This window comes from Neoarius graeffei, chromosome 23 (genome assembly GCF_027579695.1).
Source record: "Neoarius graeffei isolate fNeoGra1 chromosome 23, fNeoGra1.pri, whole genome shotgun sequence".
In the NCBI taxonomy this organism is placed as follows: domain Eukaryota; kingdom Metazoa; phylum Chordata; class Actinopteri; order Siluriformes; family Ariidae; genus Neoarius; species Neoarius graeffei.
The window spans coordinates 59,918,292-59,932,938 of record NC_083591.1 but is presented as its reverse complement, the minus strand read 5'-3'; the positions used below and the strand labels follow the sequence as shown (position 1 = coordinate 59,932,938).

At 41.2% G+C, this 14,647-nt stretch overlaps 1 protein-coding gene across 2 annotated transcripts in view; it reads left to right on the top strand.

Moving 5' to 3' along the window:
- Window positions 1–11,715: 11,715 nt before the first annotated feature.
- sh3glb1b (SH3-domain GRB2-like endophilin B1b) overlaps window positions 11,716–14,647 on the top strand; it is a 74,733-nt gene continuing 71,801 nt past the window's right edge. For both annotated transcript variants that reach the window (XM_060906575.1, XM_060906576.1), the window contains exon 1: window positions 11,716–12,034. In XM_060906575.1, the coding sequence (XP_060762558.1) occupies window positions 11,972–12,034 (63 nt within the window). In that variant the 5' untranslated portion in view covers window positions 11,716–11,971. The remainder of the gene's footprint in view (window positions 12,035–14,647) is intronic.

Here is a 14,647-nt window from a genome sequence, read left to right as displayed (position 1 = left end):
TAGTGTTAGTAATTACCAGTCATATACACCACCTAGTGGCCAGTGTTAGTAATTACCAGTCTACACACTGCCTAGTGGTCAGTGTTAGTAATTACCAGTCATACACACCGCCTAGTGGTCAGTGTTAGTAATTACCAGTCATACACACCGCCTAGTGGCCAGTGTTAGTCATTACCAGTCATACACACCGCCTAGTGGCCAGTGTTAGTAATTACCAGTCTACACACTGCCTAGTGGTCAGTGTTAGTCATTACCAGTCATACACACCGCCTAGTGGCCAGTGTTAGTCATTACCAGTCATACACACCGCCTAGTGGTCAGTGTTAGTCATTACCAGTCATACACACCGCCTAGTGCCCAGTGTTAGTCATTACCAGTCATACACACTGCCTAGTGGCCAGTGTTAGTAATTACCAGTCATATACACCACCTAGTGGCTAGTGTTAGTAATTACCAGTCATACACACCGCCTAGTGGTCAGTGTTAGTAATTACCAGTCATACACACCGCCTAGTGGCCAGTGTTAGTAATTACCAGTCACACACACCGCCTAGTGGCTAGTGTTAGTAATTACCAGTCATATACACCACCTAGTGGCCAGTGTTAGTAATTACCAGTCATATACACCACCTAGTGGTCAGTGTTAGTCATTACCAGTCACACACACTGCCTAGTGGTCAGTGTTAGTCATTACCAGTCATACACACCGCCTAGTGGCCAGTGTTAGTCATTACCAGTCATACACACCGCCTAGTGGTCAGTGTTAGTCATTACCAGTCATACACACCGCCTAGTGGTCAGTGTTAGTCATTACCAGTCATACACACCGCCTAGTGGCCAGTGTTAGTAATTACCAGTCATACACACCACCTAGTGGTCAGTGTTAGTCATTACCAGTCATACAGACCACCTAGTGGTCAGTGTTAGTCATTACCAGTCATACACACCGCCTAGTGGCCAGTGTTAGTCATTACCAGTCATACACACCGCCTAGTGGTCAGTGTTAGTCATTACCAGTCATACACACCGCCTAGTGGCCAGTGTTAGTCATTACCAGTCATACACACCGCCTAGTGGCCAGTGTTAGTAATTACCAGTCACACACACTGCCTAGTGGCTAGTGTTAGTAATTACCAGTCATATACACCGCCTAGTAGCTAGTGTTAGTAATTACCAGTCATATACACCACCTAGTGGCCAGTGTTAGTAATTACCAGTCATATACACCACCTAGTGGTCAGTGTTAGTCATTACCAGTCACACACACCGCCTAGTGGTCAGTGTTAGTCATTACCAGTCATACACACCGCCTAGTGGCCAGTGTTAGTCATTACCAGTCATACACACCGCCTAGTGGTCAGTGTTAGTCATTACCAGTCATACAGACCGCCTAGTGGTCAGTGTTAGTCATTACCAGTCATACACACCGCCTAGTGGCCAGTGTTAGTCATTACCAGTCATACACACCGCCTAGTGGTCAGTGTTAGTAATTACCAGTCATACACACCGCCTAGTGGCCAGTGTTAGTAATTACCAGTCATACACACCGCCTAGTGGCCAGTGTTAGTAATTACCAGTCACACACACCGCCTAGTGGCTAGTGTTAGTAATTACCAGTCACACACACCGCCTAGTGGTCAGTGTTAGTCATTACCAGTCATACACACCGCCTAGTGGCCAGTGTTAGTCATTACCAGTCATACACACCGCCTAGTGGTCAGTGTTAGTCATTACCAGTCATACACACCGCCTAGTGGTCAGTGTTAGTCATTACCAGTCATACACACCGCCTAGTGGCCAGTGTTAGTAATTACCAGTCATACACACCACCTAGTGGTCAGTGTTAGTCATTACCAGTCATACAGACCGCCTAGTGGTCAGTGTTAGTCATTACCAGTCATACACACCGCCTAGTGGCCAGTGTTAGTCATTACCAGTCATACACACCGCCTAGTGGTCAGTGTTAGTCATTACCAGTCATACACACCGCCTAGTGGCCAGTGTTAGTCATTACCAGTCATACACACCGCCTAGTGGCCAGTGTTAGTAATTACCAGTCACACACACCGCCTAGTGGCTAGTGTTAGTAATTACCAGTCACACACACCGCCTAGTGGTCAGTGTTAGTCATTACCAGTCATACACACCGCCTAGTGGCCAGTGTTAGTCATTACCAGTCATACACACCGCCTAGTGGTCAGTGTTAGTCATTACCAGTCATACACACCGCCTAGTGGTCAGTGTTAGTCATTACCAGTCATACACACCGCCTAGTGGCCAGTGTTAGTAATTACCAGTCATACACACCACCTAGTGGTCAGTGTTAGTCATTACCAGTCATACAGACCGCCTAGTGGTCAGTGTTAGTCATTACCAGTCATACACACCGCCTAGTGGCCAGTGTTAGTCATTACCAGTCATACACACCGCCTAGTGGTCAGTGTTAGTCATTACCAGTCATACACACCGCCTAGTGGCCAGTGTTAGTCATTACCAGTCATACACACCGCCTAGTGGTCAGTGTTAGTAATTACCAGTCATACACACCGCCTAGTGGTCAGTGTTAGTAATTACCAGTCATACACACCGCCTAGTGGTCAGTATTAATAATTACCAGTCATACACACCGCCTAGTGGTCAGTGTTAGTAATTACCAGTCATACACACCGCCTAGTGGTCAGTATTAGTAATTACCAGTCATACACACCGCCTAGTGGTTAGTGTTAGTCATTACCAGTCATACACACCGCCTAGTGGCCAGTGCTAGCCAGTAAAGAAATAAAACAAAAGAGACTGGCTAGGATATAAGAAAATTCTACAACCCAGAAACAGATGGGCGCGCCGCTTTTAGGCAGTGCCTAAATCTATATATTATTGATGGCTCTGTTGGTTCAGTGTGACTGGTACAGATCTTGTATGGGTGTTTGGGATGTTCTGGTGATCTTCTCTGCTGTCTTCACCACTCTTTGGAGGGCCTTCCGGTCAGAAACAGAGCAGCTGCCGTACCAGACTGAGAGGCTGCTGGTAAAGATACTCACCTTACTCAACATACTCACATCTTACAGTGTACATTTGTTTACATGAAATACATGTTCCAGCTCCACAAAACTAAAACTCTGGCCAACAACATTAACAGTATACATTTACACTGATCATAAATTATAAATGTGTAATTGTTTCTCGCAGTATTAATCTTGAAAAAAAATCTGTGAGACCTTGTAAACCTGTAATATTAATTGTAGAGAACTTCGTTAGAACTCAGTATCATTTTGACATCACAGCACAGCATTCATCAGTACAGAGAATAATTTACAGATCATGGATATTTACATCAAAATAAACAATTCCACATTCAGGAATGACAATGAAACTGCAGCAGTACGAAGAATCTTTCAGTCTTCAGATTAAAGAGCATCATCAGGGACCAAACACACCCACAACACAGACTATTCACACTCCTACCATCTGGCAGACGCTACAGGAGTGTGAAAGCAAGGACTACTAGACTGACAAACAGTTTTTACCCCCAGGCCATCAGGCTTTTGAACCACCGACTATAATCACCATCTACCTCTATATTTCCATCAGGCTTTTGAACCATGGATTATAATCACCATCTACCTCTATTTTCCATCAGGCTTTGAACCATGGATTATATTAGCAATTTTGCACAAGACATTGCACAGTATATCTACCTCTATGTTTGCACATTGTTTGTTTGTTTGCATCTCCTTTTTTTAAATGTTATCTTCATTTTCACTCTACCTTTATATTTTGCATTCCATATGCACTTTATATTTTATATTTCATACTTTATATGTATATTTCTTTTTATATTGGTAAGCGTAGTTTGGTCGGGCAGTTGCAAAATAAGAATTTCATTACCCAATAATAAACCGCTGTGTCTGTTATTGTGTATATGACAAATAAAAATCTTGAATCTTGAATCTAACAGTCATACATGTACAGTACAGAACTTTAAGCCCATTATACCGACTGGCTCACTTTCACTTGATCACTTGTGTTTATTTGAGATGTATTGTGCATGCTGGACAAAGCCAGTCTGTACCCGTGTCATCAATGATGCCAGAAGTTCCCACCTCGCAATGCATGCTGGGATTTGTGAAAAGCAAGAATCAAGGCTCTGAGGATTTCTTCCTCTTCTTCTTCTTCTTCTTCCAGCTGTTCCTATTTGGGGTCATCACAGCAGATCTGTTCCACATATTTGATTTGGTGTAGGTTTTACACTGGATGCCCTTCCTGATGCAACCCTCCCCGAGCTATCTGGGCTTGGGACCGGCACTAAGTATGTGCTGACTTGTACAACCCCAGTGGCTGGGTATTTAACCGAATCTGAAGGCTCTGAGGATTTGATGATGGTTTACTCATGGTTCTGAGGGTTTATTGAGGGTTCCAAGGGTTTAATGAGAATTTGAGTGTTTATTGAAAGTTCTGTGTGTTTACTAAGGGTTCTAAAAGTTTAATGATAGTTCTGAGGGCTTATTAAGTTTTAATCAGAGTTCTCAGGGTTTACTGAGGGTTTATTGAGAGTTCTGAGCGTTTACTCCAACAGCCTGAGTTACAGAACCATTTATGAATTCTAATATTAGCCAAAATATTTAATTATAATACATGCAGCTCTCTGCTGTTGTTCCTGGATTTTTTTTTAAAGTTAATTGTATTTTTAGTCATGAAGGAACTGTGTTTTCTTCTTCTTTGATTCACAGCAGTTTGGTGTTTAAACAGTGAAGTGATAGTAATTAATGAGAATTAGACGAGGCTTTTTCACTGAAGCTTTATGGGATTTGGCTTTAGGGGGAAATTCAGCGCTGTAATTAACCAAGATGTGCTGTTTGTTCAAGCTAATTGTGTTGGATTTATGAAAATGAAAAAGGAGGAGATGAAGCTACTGGGCAAATATAATGCAATTAACATTCCTGTGTGAAATTTCCACCATGTGAGAGGAATATTTCTTTTACAAACCCTGCAGTAAACGAACATCTGGCTTTTACACTTCCTGTCAAGGGCGTAACCATGGTATAAATATTGGGGGGGTCCAAATTTGAGCCCTTCCCAAAATATTTTTAAGTGCATTTCGTGCAGTTTTTATATGGGCCTATTGATAAAGATGTGCTTATCTAGAACATTGTTTTGATGAATACAATTACCAATGAACATGTTAACATTTATATCTTGGTTTTTTTTTTTATTGTGTATCAGGCAAAACACAAAACAATGTGCAACTGCAAAACATGTAACGCAATACAACATACAAAAAACATGTAAAACATTGCATGAAAATCTGTCACACCAGAGCTAGTCACACACACACACACACACACACACACACACACACACACCAAACAAATGCAGAAATGCCAAATTGCTACAAAAAAATGGCTACCAAAGCAATAGAAAGGAGCATTACCCTGGTTAATAGGTCAAAACAACATAGAACTTTGTAGAAAATATATTGACTTTATCTAAATAAATGGCCCAAAAATATGGAGGCGTTCAAGAATAGAGGGCTACCGCATGACGTCACCGTACCGCGAGATTTTGTTAGGGCGCCATATTGGAAGACCTCAAGTATATACATACAAAACAAACTACGAGCGAGAGTGAAGTGACACGATGGCTGATAAGTCTGGTTATGTGAGTACATTACCAGCTGCAGAAAGGGCACGGTATGTGGAGAAACTGGCTGTGATTGATGGGTTTGACCCATATGATAAGGCTCGGGGCAAGGGAGAATGGAAACATAAGGAGGACCTGACACCAATTCTGCCATCTGTTTGCTACCCAGACATTGTAAACTATTTGTTGTTTACACCCAGTGCCTACACTGCTGATGACTTGAAGGCCTACAAAGGGCTACAGGCTTACAATTATGTTGTTAGTGGCTTGGTTCATGATATTACAGCTGTTGTTAAGAATAACCTACATATAGTTATGGCCAAGGTAATCTTGTTGATATTTATCTTTTAATAATATATCTTTTCAGTTGAAAAATTAATACTTTTTGCTACTATTAAGGTATCCATAATTTAGGTTAATTTATCCAAATTATACATATGTATTTATGATCTATGCCTACACAACAACTATGCTTTATTTATATAATAGGAGGGAGAGCAAGCCCCAAACCATCCTAAAATTATTATTATTATTATTAAATTGTAGAAGTCTGGGAGGCTTGCTCCTCATACAGTTATCAACTTGGGGCCAGTTTAGCATGTTTTAAATCTGAATTTCTTGCGTTTGCTTACCTCAAAGTGTCCGCAGATCATGCACAGACATATCCATTATATCCACAGTTTTTTGCCAAGTCTCACACAGGTTTCTTTCAAGTCTACTTTTGGGCCAATAAATCATAAATAAAACAGCTCAGATTTGTTTGTTTAAGTCGTTTGCCACTCCACTTTATTCTCGTGGGTTCACATACCGCTGCTGTTATTTCCCCCTAATCACGAGTTTGTTGGTCTTCCAATATGGCGCAGGGTCTGTTTACTTCCGGTTTCGGGTGACGTCAGTGAAATCCCTCTATAATGACTGACCAAAATAATAATTTTATTTAATTTATTTACATTTAATTAAAGGACAGTATGCTCTTATTACTAGCCTACTGATGACATGCAGCCTATGATGAGGTTAAAAATAAAGTTGTTTTAAGGACTCGTAATACAATGCTCTTTACCAGTTCATCTTCAGAGCAGGTCTCTGTCTGTTCCCTTCCTCCATCATGCCTGTGACTCTCTGTGACAGACTCATCATGTCTGTGACTCGTCTGGAAAAAAAGGCGAATGTTAGCCCGTTGGTCCTTCCAAGGGTGTAAAAACGGTGTTGATATTGGTGGGGACATAATTTGGCCAAGCGCCCCAGTGCGCCATGGTTGTCGCATGAAATGTGGCCTACACTGTACAAATGATTGGTTGTCCATTCCTTTGTGTTATTTTGATTTTTAGCACCAGGTACACTCAGTCTTAGACTTAGGCTAACATCTGCATGTATACGGGCAATACATTATCACACAGAGAAAGTGGACATTGAAGTTGCTGTGAATTTCGCTGTAGTGGATGACCTACCCAAAATACAACAACACAATCAATCAAAATTATGTGGTGCTGCTTCATTTTCACACAACTTTTACTATTTTCACACATTTGAAACATCATGTGCTTCCTTTTGAGTTACTGCAATTTCAGAATCTGGAAGTAATGTAGGTATGGGTGCTAGAAGTGTGAAGAGTTTTGGTAGTTGTAGTGCATTTTGCAAAAATGTTTATTCATTAAGTTGAAAGGGTTAAGTGACCATTGTTTCACATTTTTACATTTTATTGCAGAGGTTACATACATACGCATATACACATGCATATATACATATGTATATACATGCAAACAATGAGCAAGAAAAAAGTAAATATAAGTAAACATTTAGCATTACCTACAAGCATTTATTAGTGTGTGTGTGTGTGTGAGAGAGAGAGAGAGAGAGACAGACAGACAGACATAGAGAGAGAGAGATTGCAAACAGAAACTCCTTGCTGTTACAGGATCATATGACAAAAATGTCATATTATGTCTTCCTTACGTTTTCTTTTATTGCCCGACATCACTGCCTGTGTGCTGTTTTGCTGTAGCAGCGAGGTGGATGCTGATTTTACCGCTTGCTACTGCTTACAGCCAATGACAACAAAAAACCATAGCAACGTCAAGGCAACGGGAGGTGGGCCAATCAAAAACCATAGCAACGTCAAGGCAACGGGAGGTGGGCCAATCAAAAACCATAGCAACGTCAAGGCAACGGGAGGTGGGCCAATCAAAAACCATAGCAACGTCAAGGCAACGGGAGGTGGGCCAATCAAAAACCATAGCAACGTCAAGGCAACGGGAGGTGGGCCAATCAAAAACCATAGCAACGTCAAGGCAACGGGAGGCGGGCCAATCAAAGCTTCATAAAGCTTTTTTACCTGCTGTCCCCGCCAATAGTCAGCCGTCTTTGAGAGGTCTGTTCACAACTGAAAATCAGCTGGAAGCGATACCGCGTTTGGTGTTTTTATTCAGCGTTTCCCGCATCGCGGCTTCTCCATTCAAAAATGGTATGGACATTTTAAACTCAGCTGAATATTGGTATGGACGCGTCCATACGCATTTTTACGCCCATGGGTCCTTCCTTTTCTTTGCGGCTACCGCCATTTGAATGTGTCCACCAGCAGCCTACCTGACAGTCCGACTGAGTGGATTTTCAAACCAACGAACCACATGGGCTGACCCAAGTGCACAATCATAGGGGGTGGTCGCAAAGGTTTTTTTTTGTTTGTTTCTCTGTGCTTCCTAAATTGAAAGTAAATCGGACATAACAAGGATTCATTATATAGCCATGGTTCAGGATGGCATATTATTTGTCTCATATTGATTTAATACGCCAAATATTGGGGGGGACAGATTGGTACTTTCCCAATATTGGGGGGGACATGTCCCCCCCCAGTGCCTATGGTCGTTACGCCCATGCTTCCTGTAGTGCACACTGAAGACTTGTGACCATCACATCCTGGTTCATCATATTTCAGCCTGTGTTTAGTTATAAAAATAAATAAATAAACCTAATTTTTTAACTTTATGTCCCTTTATGATTATATTTTACATTTTAATCAAGAATCCTTCATCACTCATGTCAACTTTGATAAATAGTTCATCTTGAATTAAACATCTCATGAATTTATTTACAGAACTGCTGACGTCGCTAATGTTCAGACAGTTCCAACATGATGAATATGATTGGCTAAAATATACAATATGTAAATATGTAAGCCCCCAAATCATGTTTCCTCTCCTTTCTTTCACATTCTTATTTGTTTGTTTTTGTTTGTTCATTATTCTGTGTTTTATGTGAATGTTCACTTCTCACTGTGAGCATTGTTGGATTATTTTTAAACGATTATATAAATAATTTGTCACTATTATCACACACACACACACACACACACACACAGAAAGTGTAACAGAAGTGTGTGGGTTGCATTGGTTTTTCAGGATATTTTGTGTGTGCGCGTGTGTGTGTGTGTGTGTGTGTGTGAGAGAGAGAGAGAGAGAGAGAGAGACTGTCTCTGTCAAAGAGAAATATATAATGTGAAATACAGTACGTCTAATAAGTTTCTATTCTGTTATTATTATTATTATTATTATTATTATTATTAATAGTAGTGGTGTAAGAGTAAAGCTGATGCTCTAACACAAAGCTGAATGAACTGATGTCCCACATCATACTTCTACAATATTACTATACAACTACATTAGTGTAATATTTGTGAAATTTTGAAACCTGAAGCAAATAAAAAGTGCACATCTGTAAAAAATCTTTTAAAAAGTTAAAGTTATTTGAGATTTTATTTAGAAGCAGTTAGTCATGAAAAGAGAAATGTAAATTGAGAAATGTAAACTGGAGCAAAGAACTGAACATGAATAATTTAGAGCTACAGAAGTGAAGGGATGGAAATCTCAGACTGTGACGCCTCCATGTGGAGAGATTGTGTAAAACATCTGTCTGTGATTACTGAGAAGAAAAGCACTCAAGTCTTTATTTAACACGATGTGAAGGCTGTATAAAAAAATTAAAATGAGTGCATAAGTGAAGACACATGGCTGTGCATCGCTGTCAGACTCTGTAGGATTACTGAGCTGTTTAAGGTCACAAGATCGTGCGTGTTACATTTATTCAAAGAAATAAATTCTATACTTGAGTAAAAACAGTGTTTTGTGAGTGTTTTATTTCTGTGTGTGTAGTCTACATTACAGGACCATGTGTAAGGGGGTGAAAGGTTAGAAACGACAGCTGAGCCCTAGAACCCAATAACACCTCTCTGTCTGATCCAGTTCATAAGAGAAACTCTTTCTTTCTTCAGCACCACACTTCATCTGAGCTCCTCCAGGAAACACCTTACAGCTGAGGATCCCAGAGCCAGAGCCGTGTCAGGAACAACACCCAACACCTTTATTACACCGGATCAGACTGGGAGATATGGTTTCAGTAAAACTGCTGATGGAGACACTGAGAAAGTAAAAACATAAGACAAGGCCAAAGTTTTAGGCAATAAAACATTTTAGAAGTCACAGAGTTCAGAAGCACAGCCTCTGTCTGTCTCAGGCAAAAATTTAGCTGGAAAATCTGCATCTCTAAAGAACGGCTTAAAAAATAATTATTAAGAATAAAAGAAAAGTGCAGGTTACATTCAGAATAAAAGTACAGCTGTCAGCCTAGCATTTTAGCACTGTTATCATAATAATACTCATTTTCCCTAAAAATGGTGTCAGTGATTAACATTCTGTTCATTTAACATCAAACTGAAACATCCATGAAAAGAGTTACTGCTTTACTGCTCTTCATTTCTGCTTCTGTGAGCATCACCCTAACCCTAACCCTGACTGAGTTCAGCATCAATCTCACATCCAATCTCAAATAAAATACTGAGTAACAGAATTAAAGTCGAATAGATTAGACTCAACATCTGATTTTAATCAGTGACTAACAGGGTCAGGATTTTTCTTAAATAAAGGCCAAAGAGATATAAATATAATTATTCTATCTGCATTCACTGGATATGTGCACTCACATGCTCTGATTGGCTACTCTCCTACGAGGATATCAGTTCATATACCATGAGTAAAGAAAAACAAAATGGCAGCGCATGTTGCTGAACCAACTGAGGACAAAATAAAAACTCTACTCGAAAACAAAACCCCCAAAAATACAAAAAAATGCAACAAAATATTGAATAAAAGTATTTGACGGTAAGAACATATCTTTTTTATTTTTCAAGAATTATTATTATCTCATTTTTCACAAATTGCTCCTGTCATTTCACCGGTTTGTTTACATTCTAAGTGGAAATGATTTTGTCTAATGTTTTGTATAAACTTTTTATTTATCGAATTTGCAAAAAATAAAAATGCTCTGTTTCTCAACATCCAGTGAATGTGAAGAGAATAAACAGTTATTCCACTCAATCTCATTGTACACGGATTATAGACAACTCAGTGCTGCGCGCCTCGTCACCCATCAGCTCATGTACGACTCGATTTTGGGGAATAACTTAATTATAATTACTGTAAACATCTAAGTACCAGTTTTATAATAAATACATTTGATATGTTCATATATAAAGTTTATACCTATACTATATAACAAGTTCAACAATTATTAAACTATTTCCTTGCATTTTAATGATTGATAAAACAATTCTCAAAAGACACTTTTATTTAGGCTGAGTAAGAAATTAACTATTAATTTGTTTTCTTTAGTTTTGTTGTTTATACCATGTGTAAGAATAATATTATTTAATATGTTTTTGCTTGTGAGTAGTTAGTTTTAAAGGACCAAAGGCTTGAGTCTCATCACAACTCGCGAATATAATTTCAGATTAATGACATTTATCACAGTTATTGCTATTTATTCACAATTTGTTGAATTGTTATCACATTGCTAGCAGTTAGCTTCTGCTTACTGACAGGAACCCAGCGATGACGTCACTGTAACGGTTTTACTGTCTGCATGATAAGACGCGCGCGAGCTTCTTCTCTCCTGTTCTACCGAGAATGCACTCAGTACAGTAGTGTAGGCGTGAACGGAACACAAGCGGGCCAATCGGATTACAGGACAGCTTTAGATTTTAGCCAGTCACGCGGAGAAGGGGGCGGGTCTTATGGCATCCCCTTTTCCCTGCCCGATAGAGCGGTTCCTGCTTTATTTGGATTGCTCGGAGTTAGCGTTAGCGTTACAGTCTGACATGGACAAACTCGGATTAACGCGTGACTGTGTCTCATCACACAACTAAATCAGTTTACAATAATATTAATAATAATTCAGCGAGTTTTGTTTTTATTATTATGATATAAACCGCCAGCTAGCTAAAGTAAAGTGAGTAATTAGCGGCCCCTGTTAGCATTGTCCGTGTATTTACCACAGAACCGACAGCATGGATTTCAGTGTGAGGAGGCTGGCAGCGGACGCGGGAACTTTCCTCAGCCGGGCCGTACAGGTGGGGTCTCTCTCTCTCTCTCTCTCTCTCTCTCTCTCTCACACACACACACTTTACTCACATTAATCACAGGAGTGTGGGTTATATTTATGGGTTTAAACTGTACTGAGGTAAATCCTCCTGAGGGTGAGAACACACCTCACCTCCATCTGGTACTGAGGCATGAACATTCAAACACAGGAGAGACAGACAGACACAGAGAGAGACAGACAGAGACAGACAGACAGACAGAGAGGATATCAGCGCGTCGCAGTCGGTTATTAGTGTTTAGTGTGTACAGTGTTTGCTGCGTGTTGCAGTGTTGTGGTGTTTAGTGTGTGTGTTGCAGTGTTGTGGTGTTTAGTGTGTGTGTGTTGCAGTGTTGTGGTGTTTAGTGTGTGTGTGTTGCAGTGTTGTGGTGTTTAGTGTGTGTGTTGCAGTGTTGTGGTGTTTAGTGTGTGTGTGTTGCAGTGTTGTGGTGTTTAGTGTGTGTGTTGCAGTGTTGTGGTGTTTAGTGTGTGTGTTGCAGTGTTGTGGTGTTTAGTGTGTGTGTTGCAGTGTTGTGGTGTTTAGTGTGTGTGTTGCAGTGTTGTGGTGTTTAGTGTGTGTGTTGCAGTGTTGTGGTGTTTAGTGTGTGTGTTGCAGTGTTGTGGTGTTTAGTGTGTGTGTTGCAGTGTTGTGGTGTTTAGTGTGTGTGTTGCAGTGTTGTGGTGTTTAGTGTGTGTGTTGCAGTGTTGTGGTGTTTAGTGTGTGTGTTGCAGTGTTGTGGTGTTTAGTGTGTGTGTTGCAGTGTTGTGGTGTTTAGTGTGTGTGTTGCAGTGTTGTGGTGTTTAGTGTGTGTGTGTGTTGCAGTGTTGTGGTGTTTAGTGTGTGTGTGTGTGTTGCAGTGTTGTGGTGTTTAGTGTGTGTGTGCAGTGTTGTGGCGTTTAGTGTGTGTGTGCAGTGTTGTGGCGTTTAGTGTGTGTGTGCAGTGTTGTGGTGTTTAGTGTGTGTGTGCAGTGTTGTGGTGTTTAGTGTGTGTGTGTGTGTGTGTTGCAGTGTTGTGGTGTTTAGTGTGTGTGTGTGTGTGTGTTGCAGTGTTGTGGTGTTTAGTGTGTGTGTGTGTGTGTGTGTTGCAGTGTTGTGGTGTTTAGTGTGTGTGTGTGTGTGTGTGTTGCAGTGTTGTGGTGTTTAGTGTGTGTGTGTGTGTGTGTGTTGCAGTGTTGTGGTGTTTAGTGTGTGTGTGTGTGTGTTGCAGTGTTGTGGCGTTTAGTGTGTGTGTGTGTGTGTTGCAGTGTTGTGGCGTTTAGTGTGTGTGTGTGTTGCAGTGTTGTGGCGTTTAGTGTGTGTGTGTGTTGCAGTGTTGTGGCGTTTAGTGTGTGTGTGTGTTGCAGTGTTGTGGTGTTTAGTGTGTGTGTGTTGCAGTGTTGTGGTGTTTAGTGTGTGTGTGTGTGTGTGTTGCAGTGTTGTGGTGTTTAGTGTGTGTGTGTGTGTGTGTTGCAGTGTTGTGGTGTTTAGTGTGTGTGTGTGTGTGTTGCAGTGTTGTGGTGTTTAGTGTGTGTGTGTGTGTGTTGCAGTGTTGTGGTGTTTAGTGTGTGTGTGTGTGTGTTGCAGTGTTGTGGTGTTTAGTGTGTGTGTGTGTGTGTTGCAGTGTTGTGGTGTTTAGTGTGTGTGTGTGTGTTGCAGTGTTGTGGTGTTTAGTGTGTGTGTGTGTGTGTTGCAGTGTTGTGGTGTTTAGTGTGTGTGTGTGTGTGTGTGTTGCAGTGTTGTGGTGTTTAGTGTGTGTGTGTGTGTGTGTTGCAGTGTTGTGGTGTTTAGTGTGTGTGTGTGTGTGTGTGTTGCAGTGTTGTGGTGTTTAGTGTGTGTGTGTGTGTGTGTGTTGCAGTGTTGTGGTGTTTAGTGTGTGTGTGTGTGTGTTGCAGTGTTGTGGCGTTTAGTGTGTGTGTGTGTGTGTTGCAGTGTTGTGGCGTTTAGTGTGTGTGTGTGTTGCAGTGTTGTGGCGTTTAGTGTGTGTGTGTGTTGCAGTGTTGTGGCGTTTAGTGTGTGTGTGTGTTGCAGTGTTGTGGCGTTTAGTGTGTGTGTGTTGCAGTGTTGTGGCGTTTAGTGTGTGTGTGTTGCAGTGTTGTGGCGTTTAGTGTGTGTGTGTGTTGCAGTGTTGTGGCGTTTAGTGTGTGTGTGTGTGTTGCAGTGTTGTGGCGTTTAGTGTGTGTGTGTGTGTTGCAGTGTTGTGGCGTTTAGTGTGTGTGTGTGTGTGTTGCAGTGTTGTGGCGTTTAGTGTGTGTGTGTGTGTTGCAGTGTTGTGGCGTTTAGTGTGTGTGTGTGTGTTGCAGTGTTGTGGCGTTTAGTGTGTGTGTGTGTGTGTTGCAGTGTTGTGGCGTTTAGTGTGTGTGTGTGTGTGTTGCAGTGTTGTGGCGTTTAGTGTGTGTGTGTGTGTGTTGCAGTGTTGTGGCGTTTAGTGTGTGTGTGTGTGTGTTGCAGTGTTGTGGCGTTTAGTGTGTGTGTGTGTGTGTTGCAGTGTTGTGGCGTTTAGTGTGTGTGTGTGTGTGTTGCAGTGTTGTGGCGTTTAGTGTGTGTGTGTGTGTGTTGCAGTGTTGTGGCGTTTAGTGTGTGTGTGTGTGTGTGTTGCAGTGTTGTGGCGTTTAGTGTGTGTGTGTG